Source organism: Peromyscus eremicus, chromosome 4 (assembly GCF_949786415.1).
Source record: "Peromyscus eremicus chromosome 4, PerEre_H2_v1, whole genome shotgun sequence".
NCBI lineage: Eukaryota > Metazoa > Chordata > Mammalia > Rodentia > Cricetidae > Peromyscus > Peromyscus eremicus.
Genome location: NC_081419.1, coordinates 94,051,764 through 94,071,437, shown reverse-complemented (window position 1 = coordinate 94,071,437; position 19,674 = coordinate 94,051,764). Strand labels below are relative to the sequence as shown.

The following is a 19,674-nucleotide window of genomic DNA, read 5'->3' as shown; positions in this document are numbered from 1 at the left end:
CAGCTTTATAACATTTGGAGTTCCTACTGACTTGAGCAGAGGGTATGTCATAAATATCTGGGAATAAGCTTGACTTGGATACACAGTGTGGGTGCAGCTGTGTGTTGACAGTAGTGGACTAGGGTGATGGTAGAGAAGCGAAGGGGAACAGGAATAGAGAGGATGAGAGAGAAAGAACCAAGAAGCATTTTATTTATGTAGTTATGTATTAGTTTAAAATTTTGCATGTGTGCAGATGTGTGAGTTGTATGTGTGTTACAGCACACATGTGTAGGTCAGAGGATAACACCTACCTCTGCATGGGTCCCAGGAATCAAACTCAGGTCCAGACTTGTACAGCAAGCAGCCTTACCCACTGAGCCATCTATCTTACTAGTCCTCTGAGAAGGGTTTTATTTTATTTTATTATTATTATTTGTTTTTGTTTTTCTGGACAGGGTTTCTCTGTGTAAAAGCTCTGGCTGTTCTGGAACTCACTCTGTAGACCAGCCTGGCCTTGAACTCACAGAGATCCACCTGCCTTTGAGATTAAAGGCTTGCACCACCACTGCCTGGCAGATTTTGTTTTTAAATATAACTTTAGGCTCGATGAGATTTGGCCACCTTTTATTAACATCCTTTCATGTGTGTACCAGGATCAAGTCTGGCATTCACATTCATTTAATTAGCGTGTACCGTGGGTGATCTCTAGGCTGTGACAGTTTCTTCCTCTTCCCTTGTTTGTCATGGCCTTGATGGACTTCAGGGACACTAGTTAGGCCCTCTGTAGAAGTGCTAGTGATTTTTCATTGCATAGGTACTTTACAGTGTGATGTGAAGATTGTCATGCAACCTCTCCTTGGCTTTCCTGGCACCAGGCGTATGTACACATACATACATGTAGGCAAACACTCATAAAATAAAAATATATTTTTTAATTATATAACCAGAGGCTAGAGAGATGGCTGATAGGTTAAGCACACTGGCTGCACTTGCAGAGGACCTAGGCTGGATTACCTGCTCTCATTACAGCTCACAACTGTCTGTAACTCCAGTTCCAGGGGAATCTGATGCTCTCCGCTGCATATATGTGGTACACAGACATATATGCAGGCAAAACACCTATACACATAAAATTAAGCTAGGCAGTGGTGGTGCACACCTTTAATCAAGCACACTTTTAAGCACTCGGGAGGCAGTGGCAGGCAGATCTCTGTGAGTTCGAGGCCAGCCTGGTCTATAGAGTGAGTTCCAGGATAGCCAGAGCTGTGCAGAGAAACCCTGTCTTGAAAAACCAAAAAATAAATAAATAAATAAAGTTTTTTGAAAATTATGTAGCCAGGTTTTAATGCAGTTGTTTTAAGAAGTAAAAGTTTTCATTAAAAGATCCTCAGGCAGTCTGTGCAGGCACGTACCATGGTGCTCTTGTACAGTTTATTTTAGCACTTGTGGTTTCTAGGATGTTTTACCACCTAGAGTGAGCAGAGCAAATATTTGCAGAGTGAATGAGCTTTTCTTTATTCTGTCTTTTCTTAGGAAATGAAAGATGACTCAGACAGTGAAAAGCAGCAGCAAATCCATCACATTAAGAACTTGTACGCCTTCAACCTCTTCTGCCAGAAGCGCTTTGATGAGTCCATGCAGGTCTTTGCTAAACTTGGCACAGGTAACAAGCAGGTGTGGCTTTGGGGTAGGAACTGCTCGTGGAGAAGAGAGTGGGGAAGATGGGGAGAAATGAAAGCAGAAGAGACCCACTCTCATCACAGTTGACTTCCATGCCTAACAAGCTCTTGCCCTATCTAATGAGGTCTCACCGATTAATACAGGCTTCCAGTTTTCCAGAAGTCTTTGTCCTCATCGTTAAAGAGAGGTAACAGACATCAAGTCTAACAAAGGTTCATGATCGGCTAGTGTTCACTGAATGTAGGGCTGGACAGAAGTTGCTGGGCTACACAGTAGGTCATTGTGGAGAGCCAGCACAGGCCAGTGCTTCAGCGCCCTCCCTCTCTGGTAGAGTGTGGTGGTGAGGAGCAGATACATGGGGGTTGGCCTGTGTGGTGTGAGTGAGAATGTCTCCCATAGTGCAGATATTTGAGGATTTGGTCCCTGGTTGGTGGTGCTATTTGGGAGGCTTAGGAGGAGTCCTTGTTGGAGGAAGTACTCACTGGAGGCAAACTGAGAATTTAGACTCTTACCATTTCACTTTCACTCTCTGCTTCCTACTTGGGGTTCAAGATGTGAGCCCTCAGCTTCTGTCCCAGCCACCATGTCTGCTCTTTGTTGCTACCCCTGCCGGACAGACACCCCTCTAGAATCTTCAGCCAGATAAGCCACTTCTATTCGTTGCCTTGGTCATGTGACAGCAGTAGAAGAGTGACTGGTACAGCCTGCCAGAGCTCATCAAAGCCCTGGACTCCCTGCTTCCGTTTTCTCCTCTACAAATCACACCTGTAAAAGAAGTGCAGTGATCGCTTCCCTCGTGTTCTGGGGCGGATATGTGGGGTGATTAGAACAGTTCACAGTACTGCACCGTGTGTCTGTTGCTGTTATTACATCCCTTGGGCTTTCTTCCATATCCTTTCGTTGGCCTCTTCTTCCTCCTCCTCTTTCCACATCCCTCCCTGGCCAGTGACTTGGACTCTTGGTTGAGTAATGGAAATCAGTTCTGAGTAAGTTCACTAGAATCTGATCAGTTAACAAAAAAAAAAAAAAAAAAAAAAGAATCTGATCAGTTGAACAGAGTTGAGTGAATCATTAGGTGGTACTTGGAGGGACCCATGAAATTGATGGGTCAGTTTTGCATGGTACCAAAGGGAACTCTGGAGGCCTTCAAAGCAGGAAGGAGGAGAGAAATTAGTGCATAGTCACAATAGACTGGTTGATCCTGCTCTGACATAACCACTTCCTTAGCTATTGCCCCTACCGGCACCATGGTGTTTCATCCCATGTAAAAGTCACTGACTGCAGTGTATCAGTTGCTAACACCGGATGTCTTCAGCTAGACAGTCCATTTCCAAGGGAACTCACTGTCATGGCTGACAAGTTGGCACTGTCTGGGTCCTAGGTCCTCAGTTCTTACTCAAGTGAGTCTTCATGGAGTTGAGCAAGTGTTATGGAGCAGCTGGCTTTTCCCAGAGGGTGTAATCTGGGATACCTCAGTAGACAGCTCAGTCCTTTTGTGACTCTCATGCCTGCTATATTCTGTTGTTGTACAGGGGTCATCACAGGCTTAAGACAAGGGAAACCAGACTCCTCTTTAGGGAGAGGAGTCACGTTGTACGAGAGGAGTGTGTGGGATGGATATGTGCCACACTTATTACCCTTGCTTTACCTTCTCAGGGTTGAAGGGATCTGATCACCAAGATTAGGTCATTTCCAGACTGTAGTAGTCTAAAGAAGGAGGTTTGGGCCCTCTGATTGTGAAAGCTCAGTCAGTCCTCCAACCATAAATACACACAGTGTGCAACAAAGAGCTCACTGAAAGGAAATAGGTTGCTGTTGAGAAAGGAGGTGAGACTGGAGAAATCGCTCGGTCAGATTTTTCAGGTGATGGCCATCACAAGCATTAGGACCTGATAGCAATCCACAGAAGCCGTGCAGAAAAGCCAGGTGCAGTGGTCCGTGGTTCTATGTCACCCCAGTGCTGAGGCTTGAAACCGAGCCCTGCATGCTTGCTGTGTACCTCACCTCTACTGACAGCTTTCCTACAGAGCTTAACTTAGCAGAAAATACGTCCTTGAAGCTGTTAACCAGCTGCTATTTGCATTAAAGTGGCATTTGTGTAGAGTTTGCTGTTTCTTAAGGTCTGGTGTGGTTAAAGCTCTGATCTGGAGCTGTGAGCCAGCCTGCTCTTGGTCATTTCTGAACATTAGTGATCTAGGGGAGAGTACCCACAGACCAGTGCGATTGTTGTCTAATATGACATCATTTCCTACTTTAGCAACTACACATAAGCTAATTCACAGTAGCCAAACTCAGGTGAGTCTGGAATCTCGTGCCGAAGATGGCTTTGGGAGCACGGCATTGGTGAGGAAGCCACGTAGAGGCACATTAGGTGTGAGCCAGAGGAGGACGCCACAGTGGGGAGCAGTCTCATGTGGCTGAAATACCGTTTACAAGCCCGGGGCACCTTTCCCCCAGTGCAGCGTGGGCTGGATCCAGATGTTTGTGTTCGCTGTCCTGCCGCTCTCTTCTGTGTCCCACTGATAGGCTCCTTGTCACCACAGCCCTATGTCCTGAGGGTCTGCACTGCAGTTGAATATGAAATAGTTAGGCATCTCTACAAATAGGGCATTTTAGTTACCACCTGATAGACAGTGCCTCCATGAGTCATGCTGGGGTCCAGGTAAGAGTATTCTAGGCTGCATGAGGTGGGAAGAGTGCCTGGGAATTCAGGAACTGGCCAAGCGTTGGAGTGGGCAAAGCTGTCTGATGTCCTTTCTCTGCACGAGGGATGTCATTTCCTTGTTCTTGTATGTATGTGTGCTTGGTTTGAGTGTGTGGCATAACCCTGGTCTCAGAACCCTCTCCCCTCCAAGCAAACCTAAATGTTGACAGTGCCAGCTCTGTCCTCAGTCCGGGGCTTCTAGGGTAATACAGCACGTCACAGGTGCACAGAGTTCTTGCATGAGAAGCTACTCGGTTAAACATGGGGGGGGGGGGGTGATAGAGCTCTCCAGGAGCAGAAAGACGAAGTGAGGCCAGACATGGTGATTGACGTCTGTGTCACCTCAGCACCTGGGAAGTTCACACAGTAGGATTGTACGAAGCCATCCTGGGCTACATAGTGAGTGCTAAGCAAGCCTGACATGGAGTTTGAGAACCTGTCTCCCCAACCAAACCAAAGCAAGAAGAGGTGGACTGGGCCCTGAAAATGAAGAAAATGGAGTGTGAAGGAACCATGGAGTCAACAGAACTCCCATCCTGTGTCCAGTGGCCTGTGGACCCAGTGTGGTAATATGTGGCAGACTGCAGAAAGATACACTGGAGCTAGATTTCCAAGGACCTTGGAGGCCACAAAGGAACTTAGAGTTGGATAGGCCTTAGGTGACATTGCAAGGCCTTGAGACTTTGCAGTGCTGGGATCGAAGCCTGGGACTTCAGCCCTTTATTAGACCAGTCAGGTGCCTTAGGCAGGCAAGGTGACACAGATGCAACACATCTTTGTATAATTAAACACACATTCTTACATCAGTAAACAAATGTAACACATCTTTGCCTAGTTAAACAAATAGTCCACAGCAGTTGGTCTTTTTCACTTAAATACCAGTTTTTTTTCTTTGCAAGTTTTGAAAAATCTGCTTCTTTTAGAGAGTTGATAAATAGTTCTAATTCTGTGTTTGTGAATCATGCCTTTTTGGCGACATTTTAATGAAATTGACATACAGTGTTCAGATCATAACTAAGTGGTTTATTAAGCTTTTCTGAACTTAGACTCGTTTTCTTGGTTGAAGGGTAATCCAGGCATGCTTATCTATGTCTGTAGTTGTAGCACTTGTGAGGCAGAAGCAGGAGGATTACCACAAATCTGAGGCCAGCCTAGTCTATGTAATAAAGTCATGGCCAGCCAGGGTTATAGAGACCCTGTCTCAGAACAACACAAAACAAAAAATGAGATAAGGGATAAACCATGGGTCTGGGGCTCACTTTGCTATCATATAGTCATGTTGTATTTTTGCACTTGCCTTTCTTACAGATCCCACCCATGTGATGGGCTTGTACCCTGACCTGCTGCCCACAGACTACAGGAAGCAGCTGCAGTACCCCAACCCGCTGCCCACACTCTCTGGTGCCGAACTGGAGAAGGCTCACTTGGCTCTCATTGACTACCTGACGCAGGTAGGCCTAACACACAGGTGCGTGGGAGCCTCTGCCTCAGAGTGCCATCCCTGCTTCTCTGTAGCAATGATAGGGCTGCAAGAGGTCCACAGGTGAATGCTGTGGAGCCGGGGTGGGCCATCTGCTGCTGCCTCCAACTTAATAGTTCCATTGAGCTTTTTTATTTTGCCTTGTAAATACTTTTATGAATTCTTTGAGAAATACAGTGTATTTTGATCCTTAATTCCTCCCAAACCTCCTCCTAACTTTGTGTCCTTTTTTTTAAAGAAAAGTCCATTGTCTCCAATTTGTGCTGTCTATATACTCCTTAGGTGTGGGAGCCACACCCTTTAAGTCTTTAATTGACACTCGCTCCCCTAGAAGCCAACAGCTATCCATAGTTCCTTAGTTAAGGGTGGGGGCTGTTTTGTTTTAAATCAAATCCTCATATCAGGAAGCATATTCACAGTAAGTTATTATTTGACCTAAAAGGGGTAAATCTTAATTATTATGAACTTTTCATACATAATTGTGTGTGGTGGGGGAAAATGCCTGTAGTTTGGGAAACATAGAAAGTATAAGCCACAGGAGCATAGTGGTGCACACCTTTAATCCCAGCATTTTGGAGGCAAAGGCAGGCAAATCTCTGTGAGTTTGAGGCCAGCCTGATTGATCTACATAGTGAGTTCCAGACAGCCAGAGCTACACACTGAAACTGTCTCTAAAACAAAATATAAGCAAGAAACATAATATCCATAGTTCTCCCTGAGAGAAGTAAACAACACTTTAGTATTGTTTGTTTGGTTTCTTATATGTATTCATGAACTAGCTTCTACCTGTTCTTTTAAGATTTTTTTTGTTACTTTTTTTTTTCCAGACAGGGTTTCTCTGTGTAGTTTTGGTGCCTGTCCTAGATCTCGCTCTGTAGACCAGGCTGGCCTTGAACTCACAGAGATCCATCCGCCTGGCTCTGCCTCCCGAGTGCTGGGATTAAAGGCATGCCCACCACCATCCCCTGGCAAGATTATTTATTTTTATTTTATGTGTATGGCTGTTCTGTGTAATGTGTGTGTCTGTATAATACATGCATGCCTGGTGTCAGCAGAGGACAGGAGGACATTTGGTGCCCTGGAACTGGAATTATAGACAATTGTGAGCTCTATATGGATGCTGGGATCAAACATCCTCTGAAGAAGAGCCTGTGCTCTTAACCACTGAGCCATTTCTCCAGCCCATTTTGTTTTTATTAATTTGTTTATTCAATAAAAATCAAAGTATATTTTCTGTTTTATAGTTTAAAGCTTAAAGTTTGGCAAAGTCCTTCCTTGTCAATAATTATTCTTCTATAATATACATTTATGGTTTAATTTTTTTCTATTTATTATTACAGACAGATGAATGAAAGATTAAAGTTAGCACTACAACTTACCTCTTCCTAAAGCTCAGTTTTTTGAAATAGGATCTCTTGTAGCCAAATATGACCTTGAACTCCCTATATAGCTGAGGATGACCTTGAACTTCTGATCCTCCTGCCTGGGACTACAGGCATACACCACTACACCCAGTTTATGTGATGCTGGGGATTTGTGCATGCTAGACAAGTACTCACCAACTGAGTTGTGTCCCCAGCCCTCCTTCAAATTTCTTAACTCACATTTTGTCATGAGTAGTTCCTGTTTATTTCCTGGGTATGCATTTGTGTCAGAGACTTTATAGATATTGTTTCAGGTATCCCTGTGGGCTCTGAAAAGTATCTCTGGGAGAATTGAAATGCTGCATCTCACTTCTGCTTCAGGGTCAGTGAGTGTCAGCTTGTCTGATCAGCATCTCGGACATGCTGTGTCCTTGACCTTGAGCTCCAGGATACCCAGCTCTGACTGGCAGGCTGCAGGCACCACACAGGCTTGTCTCATTGTTCACACCTGGAGCCCTGGACCAAGGAAAGATGGTTCCTGGGATATATTTCCAGAAGCCTGTGTCCTTCTGCTTCTGCGATCTCAGCTTTAGTAAGCAGAGCACACTTTCTTCCCTGTCCACAGTGACCCTGAGCTGCATGCAATTAAGCAGCACCAGTGTTTTGCCAAACAAGACCATGGCAGACACAAAGAAGTACAAACTAGATGGCTGCACTATCTGAAGATTGCTTTTATTCATTCATTTAGGTTGAAATGGGTTCTCGCTATATTGCCTAAGTTAAGCTTGAGATCATGAGATCTTGAATTCTCCACTCAGCTTTCTGAGTAGCTGTGATTACAGGCCTGTGCCCCCATACCCAGCTGGATAAGGTTTTAGAACAGGCAAAAGCTAATCTTAGAAACAAGTGGGTTTTGGAGTGTAGCTCTGTGGTAGAGGCTTGCCTGGCATACATAAGGCCCTAGTTGGATCCCTAGTTCTGCAGAAACAAAGCAGGAGTACATCACCATCATCACTGGATCTGTGGCAATGTGACAGTCATGTCTTTTGATCTCTGGCAAAACATGATGTTGCTGTGAGATCTGAGTGATGGACAAGAGCTGATTTGGAGGCATTCAGAGTTAACTCAGTAGCTCGGGTGATGAAGGAAGATCGAGTTCTGCCTTTGACCCCATGTTTTTGCTGCATACAGAAACGAAGTCAGTTGGTAAAGAAGCTGAATGACTCGGATCACCAGTCCAGCACCTCCCCACTCATGGAAGGCACTCCCACCATCAAGTCCAAGAAGAAGTTACTACAGATCATTGACACCACCCTGCTCAAGTGCTACCTCCATGTGAGTTGTCAGGATGCTAGTCCCCTCATTCTCAAACTCTAAGAATGTTACAGGGATCTCGGTAGGAGATTTCCACTAGTAAGAGTAAGATTTTGGAGGATGAAGACCTCCTGGCCTTTGCATGATGCCTTTGTGCTTAAGAGGATAAGGCAAGATATTCATTTGGGAGGTTCCTTTGCTAGTAAAATTGAAGTTAGTGCCACAGTCTCAACAAGGACAGTAATACCTCAAGGAAAGTAACCACTTTGTTTCCCCCAGAACATTGAGACATATGTATAAAAATGCCCTGAAGACTACCGCTTATCATTCTGCAACAAGGACCATTTGCTTTCCTATGTTTGTTATGTGGGGCCTTTGAGCCTGGGGCCCCAGACCTGGGCTAGCGAAGGGTGGGGCTTCCAGGAAGAGCTTCTGCTGCTGCCCCACATGATCCTGTGCCAGCATCCTATCTCCCTGACAGACGAACGTGGCCCTGGTGGCCCCCTTGCTGCGCTTGGAGAACAACCACTGTCACATCGAGGAGAGTGAGCACGTGCTGAAGAAGGCTCACAAGTACAGTGAACTGATCATCCTGTACGAGAAGAAGGGGCTCCATGAGAAAGGTGATTGGACGGGGCCTTCCAGAGTCGGGGGCGGTGCTTTTGTATATGGGCAGCATCCAGTGGACCTCCCATGAGGAAGAGGCTCACAGGTTTGTTCTTGGGCTTTGTGGCCAGCTCTGCAGGTGCTAGTGGACCAGTCCAAGAAAGCAAACTCACCTCTGAAAGGCCACGAGAGGACGGTGCAGTATCTGCAGCACTTGGGTGAGCTCGGTGGTGGTGGTGGTGGTGGTGGTGGTGGTTGTTTTTGAGACAGAGCCTCTCTCTGTAGACCAGGTTGGCCTCGAACTTACAGAGGTTCACTTGCCTCTGCCTCCTCAGTGCTAGGATCAAAGGCGTGTGCTACCACATCCGGCCCTGAGCCCCACTTTTAAGAACTGTGGAGGTGGCTTCCGTTTGTGTCTCCCTCCATTCCTGAGTCTGGTCAGTCCCTTCCCTTGTATTCCATCAGTTCTGTTCCTCTGCCAGCGTTATTCAATAATCGAACCATGAAGCTCTTTAGTATGTGGACAGACCATGAGGGACAAGCAGGTCTGAATGGCTGGTGCTTGGATCTGTCTTGTCCACAAAATAAATCTATACCTGCACACCTACCCTTCCAATCTTACTGGACAGGCCTGACTTTTGTCTACTGCTAACAAACCTTACTCTTCCTTTAAGGCACAGAAAATCTGCATTTGATTTTTTCCTACTCGGTCTGGGTGCTGAGAGACTTCCCAGAAGATGGCCTGAAGGTAGATCATAGGCCCCCCTGGATTTGTCTGGTGCCACGGTTGATCCAGACTATATGAAAGAGCCACAGATACAGGAGGAGGGTGAATTGCCCATTCCTTTGGAGTCATAGGGTAAAGTGGACATGTGAGACAAGACTGTATATGTAGAAGGATCCTTGTCCTAAGGCCATTAGATTCCCCCCTAGACTACCATATATCAGTCAGCTACTGGTACCATATCCACCCTTCCCCTCAAAGGGTCTGCAGCCCCAACACTTAGTCATGTGTGTTTGTGGCCTGAGTCAGGGGTTCTGCTTGTAGAATTCTTGTTTGTTCTAACAGATATTCACCGAAGACCTCCCAGAGGTGGAATCTCTGCCACGAGATCGAGTGCTCAGCTTCTTAATAGAGAATTTCAAGAGTCTGGCCATTCCTTATCTGGTGAGACACAGTTTTGTTTGTCCCAAAAGACTTTAAACCCAGGATCTAGGAATATAAGGATCACTTAGGCAGTTCAGATTCCAGGTAGAGTGGAGGTCACTTGAGTCTTGGTGGTGTTATTTATTAAGCGGCACTGTTTACCATTCTAGAAAAGCCATGAGGTGTAACAAAACCCACTATCAGAGTTTATTAAGGGAAGAGAATAGAAGGGGGTGCATAGGTCTATGGGATGACTGTGCAGGACGAGCAGGGAGGGATAAGTGGAACCTACCATTATAGGATCCCCCCACACATGCGCATATGGGCTTACGTAGCTACGCCACGCATGCTCATAGATTACAGGATCACGCAGTGCACGGACTGTGTAGGACACAAAGCCCTGGGATGACTAAGCATCTTGCCAGCGCACATGCGGTCATGTAGCTGGGGGAGGGGCCAGGAATTCCAGCAGGTGGGAATATGAGAATGGTTATTTCAGCTTCCTTTGAGGAAAGCAGTCCCAGGAACCAAGCTAGAAATGCTGCTCTTAACAAAAACTTCTCAATCTAATAGAGAACTGAGGGAACCAAGAGTGATGCCGTTTAATCCCAGCACTTGGGAGGCAGAGGCAGGCAGATCTCTGTGAGTTCAAGGCCAGCCTGGTCTACAGAGTGAGTTTCAGTTTAGATTGAAAATTGAAGAAACCCTCCCTGACCTCACTGGGCTTGTTGTGGTTTGGAAGAGCTGCCCCTTGGTAATCCTTGCAGCTTAGTTAGGGACCTGAGAGGGAGACCGGGAGATGGGCTCACAGCATGGAGGGTACCAACGAGAATGCCCTTCATTCCTCTCAGGAGCACATCATCCACGTGTGGGAGGAAACAGGCTCACGATTCCACAACTGCCTGATCCAGCTGTACTGTGAGAAAGTGCAGAGTCTGATGAAAGACTACCTTCTGTCCCTGCCCACAGGTACCAGTGCCCATCCAAAGCAGGTGGCCCCAGACCTGAAGGATCAGACAGCAGTGCCTGTGTGTGTGTAGTGGGCGGAAATGGGCCCTGTCGTTCTCTGTGGGCGGGAGGGCCTTTAGGGGAGTCAGAGACACTGAATAACTCAGGAGCCCTGGTCTGGGTATGGGCATCTCTGGGAGTCCTCCCGGGTAGGACAGAAGGACAGATCTGTCTGCAAGATGACAGCTGTGCTGCTAAGAGACATGTTTCTCTGCTCACAGCCTTTCTTGGTGTCACACTGGTGTTTTAGGGCCAGAGAGACTGTGGAGTAAAAGAACTACTGGGAAATCTCCTTGGAGGCCCTTCCTTGATCACAGGGTGACATCACTGAGCCCCATCCCCCTCATTTGACCCCACATTATTGCTTAGCAGCATCTTTTCATGTGGAGCTTGGTTTCCCCTTAAAGGCAAAAATCCCGTCCCCGCTGGAGAGGAAATGGGTGAGCTGGGAGAATACCGACAGAAGCTGCTCATGTTCTTGGAGATTTCCAGCTACTATGAACCAGGCCGGCTCATCTGTGATTTTCCCTTTGATGGTGAGTGTCTAGCTTAGAGCCAGAGCTGTTTCAGCTAAGCTCAATGGAGAGACTCATCTCGGCTTTATTGCCGCCTCCAACCCTCAAAGGTGAGTGTGTGAGGGCCCAGGCTTCCGGGCCTGTGCTCCTGTTCCTCCACATCACTTTTTTGCTAAGGCTGAGAGAAGACTCTGGGTGTGAACAATGTGCTAATTTGTAGATTGTCATCTGTTGCTTTAGAAAGAGTTCTTGTTGGAACTCACTGTTGAGTACTCCTTGTAACCTGGCGTGACTCATTGAGGAAAAAGATAAGCCTGTCTGGTGTTAGCTCTGTGAACGCCAACACCAAGTCTTTGCCTCACCTTCCCTGGAGTGCCCGGTCTATATAAACTTGGCTCTTTGATGAGTGTCCTTACTCAGTTTGAATGATTGTTAAAAGGGTGAGATATGGCCAGGCCTGGTGGCCCATGCCTTTAATCCCAGCATTTGGGAGGCAGAGGCAGGTGGATCTCTGTGAGTTTGAGGCCAGGCTGGTCTACAGAGTGAGTTCCAGGACAGCCAGGGCTACATGAGACTCTATCTACAAAAAAAAAAAAAAAAAAGATGGGGAAGAATTAATACAGTACCTTCTAAATTAGCTTCCTTCTCCTTTAAAAATTCTTAGATAGTTTTCTCCCTTTCAATAAAAGGTAATAGTATTTTCTGCCATTTTTTTCATTATATTTTTAGTATTTTGGTACTTGGAATTGAACTCTTGCATGTGCTGAGCATGCACTCTACCTCTGAGCTGGACCCCAGCCCTTTCTTTTGTTTGGATTTTTTTTTTTTTTGGAGGATTGGTTTGGTGTTTTGTTTTGTTTTTTTAACTTCCCTCCATTTATTATTCTTGATACTTTTTATTCCACTTACTGCCTGTTTGTGTATTTTGTGCCATGATACATATCTAGAGGTCAAAGGACACCTTGTCCGAGGCCTGGGGATTGAACTCAGCTCATCAGACTTGGCAGCAAGTGCCGTTACCTACTGGGCCATCTGGCCACTCTCCACCCCAGTCCTTTCTGACGTTCTTGCATTGCCCCAGTCTCCCTTCCTGAGGTTGCTTTGTCCCTCATCTGTGCACATGCAATGACAGTGGCAGCTACTTGGATTCCTTCCCCCCCTAGGCCTCTTAGAAGAAAGAGCTCTCCTATTGGGACGCATGGGGAAGCATGAACAGGCTCTCTTCATCTACGTCCACGTCTTGAAGGACACAAAGATGGCTAAAGAGTAAGTCAGCCCCGCTCTCCCGCTCCCTGCTGGCCCTCGTCGGTTACCATTGGCAGCACCATGGCCACCTTCCATGGAGTCCCTCCCTCCTGCTCTCACCACTTCCTCCCTTGCAGGTACTGCCACAAACACTACGACCAAAACAAAGAAGGCAACAAAGATGTAAGTAGCAGCTGTGACCAAGGGAGCATATGCACTTCTGTCACTTTAGCAGACCCCACTCATCCAGTGTGGCCACAAGTGGCGCTTATATCAATCACCGAGACACGGAATATGTCAGTGCACTAAATGATTGTTAGCGCATGTTTTCTGGGAAAGAAACTGAGTTACCATATGTCGTGGCTTACTTATTAATGTGGATTGGCCCATCTCAGAGGAAGGGTCTGATTATACATTGATTCATCAGTATCACAAGACATTTGTGATTGGTGTGACTGAAAGTGGGGATGGGAATCTGGGACTAGAGGCCAGAGATGCATGGGACAGCCTTAATGACAAAGAAGTCCAGAGATGCATGGGACAGCTTCAGTGACAAAGAAGTATCTGGCCCCACATGTTAAGAGTGCTAGGATGGAGTGACCCTGTGGCACTGGAACCAGTCAGAAATATGGCCAAGCTCTCAGCCTTCAAAGCATAAGAAAAGGAGGCCTCTCTAGGGTATTTTTCAGTGTTAACTTTCTGTGAATGGTATAACATTAAAGAGATACAAGGCATTCAGGGAAAGAGCAATATCAGCATCCTCATTTGGCTGTTGGACTTTGCCAGAAATTAAGGAGAAGGTGATGAGTTTGGAGTGCTCCCTGCCAGTGGTTGCTATCGACCAGCCTTCTAATCATCAGGGAGGCTCAGGGCGTGAGGGTTCCAGGAGGGTTGCTGCTGCTAGCCTGACATGCATGTCTGTATCTCTGGAACAGGTATATCTGTCCCTGCTTCGGATGTACCTGTCCCCCCCCAGCATTCACTGCCTGGGGCCAATCAAGCTGGAGCTCCTCGAGCCTCAGGCCAACCTCCAGGCCGCCCTGCAGGTCTTAGAGCTGCACTACAGCAAATTGGACACCACCAAGGTCAGGGCTGCCGATGGAGCAGCAGTGGGAAGCGGGCTGGGAAGGAGGCAGGTACAAGCTTTGCCTGGTCTCACTCCTGATCTCCCTAACCTGTCTCCATCCTGTCTCTGCCCCAGGCGATCAACCTTCTGCCAGCAAACACTCAGATCAATGACATACGTATCTTTCTAGAAAAGGTTTTAGAAGAAAACGCACAAAAGAAACGGTTCAATCAAGTGCTCAAGAACCTTCTCCATGCTGAGTTCCTGAGGGTATGGGCCTTCCACACTGGGGTGGTCTTTGGGGGTTGGTTGGTTGGTTGGTGGGATGGTTGGTTGATTGTTTGGTGGGATGGTTGGTTGGTTGGTTGGTTGGTTGGTTGGTTGGTTGGTTGGTTGGATGGATGGATGGATGGTTGGTTGGATGGTTGGTTGGTTGGTTGGTTGGTTGGTTGGATGGTTGGTCGGTCGGTTGGATGGTTGGTTGGTTGGATGGTTGGTTGGATGGATGGTTGGTTGGTTGGTTGGTTGGTTGGTTGGATGCATGGTTGGTTGGTTGGTTGGTTGGATGGTTGGTTGGTTGGTTGGATGGTTGGTTGGTTGGTTGGTTGGTTGGTTGGTTGGTTGGTTGAGACAGGGTTTCTCTGTCTAACAGCTCTGGCTGTCCTGGAACTCACTCTGTAGACCAGGCTGTCGTTGAATTCACACAGATCCACCTACCTCTGCCTCCTGAATGCTGGGATTAAAGGTGTGCGCCACCACCGCCCGAAGGGCTTTGGGTTTTAATTGGGACAGTTTTCACATACCTGTTGTCATCAAGGCAGCACATAGCTCAGGTGATCCAGCAGTCAGTATGGCATTTAGTGGAATCTATGTAAGCTAAAGACACAAACAATGCCAACTTCTACTTTCTGTTTCTACCTGGACATGAAACTTCTCCAATCTCTTCCAGGTTCAGGAAGAGCGGATTTTACACCAGCAAGTGAAGTGCATCATCACTGAGGAGAAGGTGTGCATGGTGTGCAAGAAGAAGATTGGGAACAGGTGAGCCCCCTCCCATGCAGCATCTGGATGCAGATGGGGTAGATGGGGTTCCCTGAGAGTGGAGATGCAGGGTAGATTTTTGCCCTGAGTTTCTGACTCTGTTGCTGTGATAAAGTACTCAACAAAGGCAGCTTGAGGGAGAAAGTTTATTCTGGTTAACAGACAGAGGCAGGAGCTTGAGGCAGCTGGTCACATTTCATTCCACAGTCAAGAAAGTGAGAGTAGTGAATAATTCCTAGGGCTCAGCTCTACCTCTCCATTTTCCACAGACCCTACCAAGGAAATAGTCCTACTCACAGTCAAGATTGGTCTTCTCACATCAGTTAACGAAATCAAGATAATCCCCCACAGGAATGTCCAGAGGCCCAAGTCCTGAGTGATTCTAGATTCTGTCACATGGACAGCACTAACCTCACACCCACCATGGAGAGAAGCTGTCTGTATCATTGAGTTTTTGAGCTTTGAGAGACCAAGTCATATTATCTTCTTCTTTTTTTTTTTTTGTTTTTGGTTTTTGGTTTTTTGAGACAGGGTTTCTCTGTGTAGCTTTGCACCTTTCCTGGAACTCACTTTGTAGATCAGGCTAGCCTCGAACTCACAGAGATCTGCCTGCCTCTGCCTCCCGAGTGCTGGGATTAAAGGCGTGTGCCACTACCGCCCGGCTGAAGTCATATTATCTTTTGGGGAAAAGCTTCGATAATTTAAAGACCTGGCAAATGGCACAGAGCTGTTGAAATCTCACCTAGAAACCTCTCTTTCTCAGGTAGCTAAAATGAACAATGGAGCCAGAGAGTCAGTAAGAGGATGAGAGACAGAAAGTCTTCTTGAGATACGGGCTGGCTGGGTAGCTCATGCTGATTTGGAACTCTGAATCAACCCTCCTGCCTCAGCCACACCCCAGTGCTAGGATTACAGGCCTGTACCACCATGCCAGATAGAAAGGATGAGCCTCCAGAGGGAGAACAGCAGATCTTTCAACCTGCTGTCTCAAGACTTGAGCAACCTCCTGAGCCATCATTATTCTGTGTTGAGACATGCTCAAGAGTCAGCCCCCTGCCTGGAAGGAGCATGATCTGCCTCTTATTTGGCTAGAAGAGTCCTTTTCTTTGCAGAGGCTTGACTTGCTGTCATTCATTAGAACTAGCCCAAAACATTTTCCGCTGAACATCACCCTCCAGGGCCAAACCATGGGCACATGTTCTACATTGGCTTTTTGTTTGCCCATTTATTTGCCTGGCTGGTTGGTTGGTTAGTTGGTTGATAATGCTACTGAGGGTCAAACTACCATTGACCCAAACCCCTAACCTTGAGCTGGTGGAATAACAAAAATGTTTGCAGGTACTTTAATGTTGTGTAGTTCATGCTCTGGTTGTTTGAAGAAGTGGTACCACAGCATTCCAGAGATATTGGCATAGGCTGTTTTGGGGGTTTGGGTGGCTCCTGGGGATGGTACCTCTTGCAGGTACTGGAGGAGACTATTAAAACATCACTCACCTCTAAGCTGTTCTTCCACACAGTGCATTTGCAAGATACCCAAATGGAGTGGTTGTGCACTACTTCTGTTCCAAAGAGGTAAACTCGGCCGACACCTGAGCCCAGCATCCCGAGGACTCAGCAGTGGACAGCTTGGCTTTCCCAGAGAGTCGAAGGAGCAGCCACATTAGGAGCCAGGGACCACCACCAAGCGTCTCCCTCGTTTGGACGTTGCTGGCTGCCTTGCTCCCTGGAACATCTCCGAATTAACTGGACTTGTGACCTGGCATTGCTGGCTTTTTCCTAGAAAAAGATTAGTTATATCTTACACTGTTATGTTGCAGACAATTCCAGGAATTTAACCCCTGCTTGGACAGGAGGAAATGCACCGTCTTGCCTTCGTATACCAATCACCTGGACAAGGAGATTTCATCTCAAGTGTTTGTACCCATGGGGCTGTTGACTGCGAGTTTTCTATTCCGATAACTATAGAGCTTCACAGGACACCCCACCCCCAGCATGGCAGCCTGGAGAGCCCCATGGGAGCTGGTACTAGAGCTCTCCACCCCGCTGACCAAACAGGCTCCCTGTCTGTACTGCCAGTGGTTTCTCCAAGGGGCTGTGCCCTGCGTCCTGCTAAGTATTCTCCCTGCTCTCCCTTTAGTTTTCAGTCTCCTTTTCCTCACTATTTATTTTGCTCCTTAATTTCTTCTCTTGTTTGCTCTCCCACACTACAGACTGAAGGGGAGAGAGTGACCAATATTTAAATGAGGTAAAGTGGGAAGCCACAGTCTGGGTTTCCAGAAGTGTACCGAGAAGCAGCTGTCAGGTATGTTGTATGAAGGTTCTCAGTAGCTGCACTTTTCTACTAAGGTGCATGAGAGAGCACAAGTCTGCAGGCGTAGGCTTTGGTACCTCCCTGGCCAGCACTGCACAGGGTATGTGGTCTCCTAGGCAGGATGTCTGCAGAAGTGCCTGCTCCAGCCACTCCCCAGCCGCTTGGACAGGTTGTTGAGCCTTTGTGGATGAGCTCTCCCTGCTTTGAGCATCTTCCTCTTCCCTAGCCGCCTTCTGTCCTGTTGCTTTCATGGCCATCGTCGTTCCCTGGCCCCCTTTTTGTTCAAGACTGGAGGATTGCTCTACGATAGGGTGGCAGTGTGGGTCTCCACTGCACACAGTTGACCAGAAGCTGACAGTGGTGAGACGTGTTTGTGAGGCGTGGAGGAATGGCAAAGAGTGATGCGGGAGCAGGTGCACTCACTGCTGCCTCTATTGAGCGTGTCCAGAGCCTGCACGAGGTATGCAGGGCCTTCTGGCATTGGAGGCACACACATGCACAGACATATATGCAGGCAAAACACCCATACACATAAAATTTAAAAAAAAAATGAGCAGTGCTGCCCATGATCCCATCTGCACCAGCTTAAAATACACTTCTCAGGAGCAGCACTGGGGTGCCAGGCAGCTCCCCGCAGGACAGGAACTTGCCCCATCATATGAGCCCTGTCCTCTGACCTGGTAGGCTTGTAGCATCCCTTCTCACGAACTGTATTTGAAGCAGTAGAATAAAGCCTGTGTTTTCTCCTGGGTGGTGTGCATACTTAATTCTGTTTACCCAAACTCCATCCTTTCTTCCCAGGACTAGGAAGTCTGTTTTCCCAAACTCCATAGAGGCCTAGGGAGGGGACCAGGAGCAGCTCCAGCCTGACATTGATGTAGGGCTGCTCCTCAATAAACATGAGCAAGAAACCAAGTCTCCTTGAGCCTGTTTTCCCTTCTGAAGACTTCAATGGAAGTGTTAATAAGGGGGGAATAGTTTAGCTAAGAAGAGAGGATAAGATGGTAAGTATGAAAAAAAAGAAAATCAGAGTAACAGTCCTTTCACGAATGCCTCCATCTGGTGGCCAGCGGGTGTGGCTGTGGGTGTATGGCTGACTCCGCATGCCAGACTGTTCCCATCTTCACACCGGGAACCCTGGAGTTCTGTGTTCCCATCTTCACACCGGGAACCCTGGAGTTCTGTGTTCCCATCTTCACACCGGGAACCCTGGAGTTCTGTGTTCCCATCTTCACACCGGGAACCCTGGAGTTCTGTGTTCCCATCTTCACTCTGGGAACCCTGGAGTTCTCTACAATCTAAATGTCTAACACAGCATTGCTTTGTGCCTCTTCTTGAAGTTCACTGTGGCCAGAAGGATCCTGTGAGGATGTGGAGTTGGTAGGAGTGAGGGACCCTGTTTGAAAAGTAGACTCATTTTGCCCAGCTCTCAAGTGACAATTTGGTCCTTCGGTAATGTCCCCTCCTTGAGCTGTCTGGCCATTCTGTAGATCCTCTGCCAATGGAATCATCCAGAACTTTGAGTTGAGGTGTGACGGTTGAGGTATGGGGAAATGGCTTCCAAGAGGAGAATGTGGTTTAAGCCAGAAAACACTCAACCAGCTAATACTGTTCCCCTCCTGCCCAGGGCCAGGGCTTCATGTGGATTCAGGAGTATTTACTTATCCACAAGATCAGCAAGGAGGCTGGATTCAGATCTCTGAGTCAGATCAACTTCAGAATCCACAGGAGGTGAATCAGGCCATTGCAGTTACATCACCCTTGGATCTGGAATTTCTGGTCTGAACCTGCCTGTTTGAGAGTTGATTCACCTTGGTAGATGTCATTTCAGCCTCCAACTGTATGTTTGGGGCAAGACAGTGGTGATCACCTGATTGTTTGAGACAGGGGTCTCACTTTGTCCCTCAAGCTGGTGTCATATGGCTGAGTTCAAGTCAGCCTCCTGCCTCAGAATGCCATGTGCTGGGGTTCCATGTACCACCACCCCTAGATCTAGGAAAGTGTTGTGGTTAAAGGGATGAAAGGGATCTCCCAACAGTTCAGTCTCCTAGAAACTTCTTTTCCCAGCGACTGCTCCTGCCCAGCCACCTAGATGATTGTGGTCCACAGGGAAGGAGATGATACATACAGGCACAGCTGCAGGTGTGAACACTCATGGTCATGAACACTTTAAAGCCTTTGCCTCTGGCCGGGGAGGCCCGCCTCTCTCCT

The 19,674-nt window shown here is 47.3% G+C and overlaps 1 protein-coding gene across 2 annotated transcripts in view; it reads left to right on the top strand.

The window, feature by feature from the left end:
• Vps39 (VPS39 subunit of HOPS complex) overlaps nucleotides 1–18,213 on the top strand; it is a 40,410-nt gene extending 22,197 nt beyond the window's left edge. For both annotated transcript variants that reach the window (XM_059261189.1, XM_059261188.1), the window contains 15 exons: nucleotides 1,516–1,645; nucleotides 5,675–5,817; nucleotides 8,402–8,545; nucleotides 9,006–9,147; nucleotides 9,262–9,348; nucleotides 9,805–9,878; nucleotides 10,200–10,298; nucleotides 11,129–11,246; nucleotides 11,693–11,821; nucleotides 12,964–13,066; nucleotides 13,183–13,228; nucleotides 13,981–14,130; nucleotides 14,247–14,381; nucleotides 15,061–15,152; nucleotides 16,670–18,213. In XM_059261189.1, coding sequence (XP_059117172.1) covers nucleotides 1,516–1,645; nucleotides 5,675–5,817; nucleotides 8,402–8,545; nucleotides 9,006–9,147; nucleotides 9,262–9,348; nucleotides 9,805–9,878; nucleotides 10,200–10,298; nucleotides 11,129–11,246; nucleotides 11,693–11,821; nucleotides 12,964–13,066; nucleotides 13,183–13,228; nucleotides 13,981–14,130; nucleotides 14,247–14,381; nucleotides 15,061–15,152; nucleotides 16,670–16,745 — 1,668 coding nt within the window. In that variant the 3' untranslated portion in view covers nucleotides 16,746–18,213. The remainder of the gene's footprint in view (nucleotides 1–1,515; nucleotides 1,646–5,674; nucleotides 5,818–8,401; nucleotides 8,546–9,005; nucleotides 9,148–9,261; nucleotides 9,349–9,804; nucleotides 9,879–10,199; nucleotides 10,299–11,128; nucleotides 11,247–11,692; nucleotides 11,822–12,963; nucleotides 13,067–13,182; nucleotides 13,229–13,980; nucleotides 14,131–14,246; nucleotides 14,382–15,060; nucleotides 15,153–16,669) is intronic.
• Nucleotides 18,214–19,674: the final 1,461 nt, after the last annotated feature.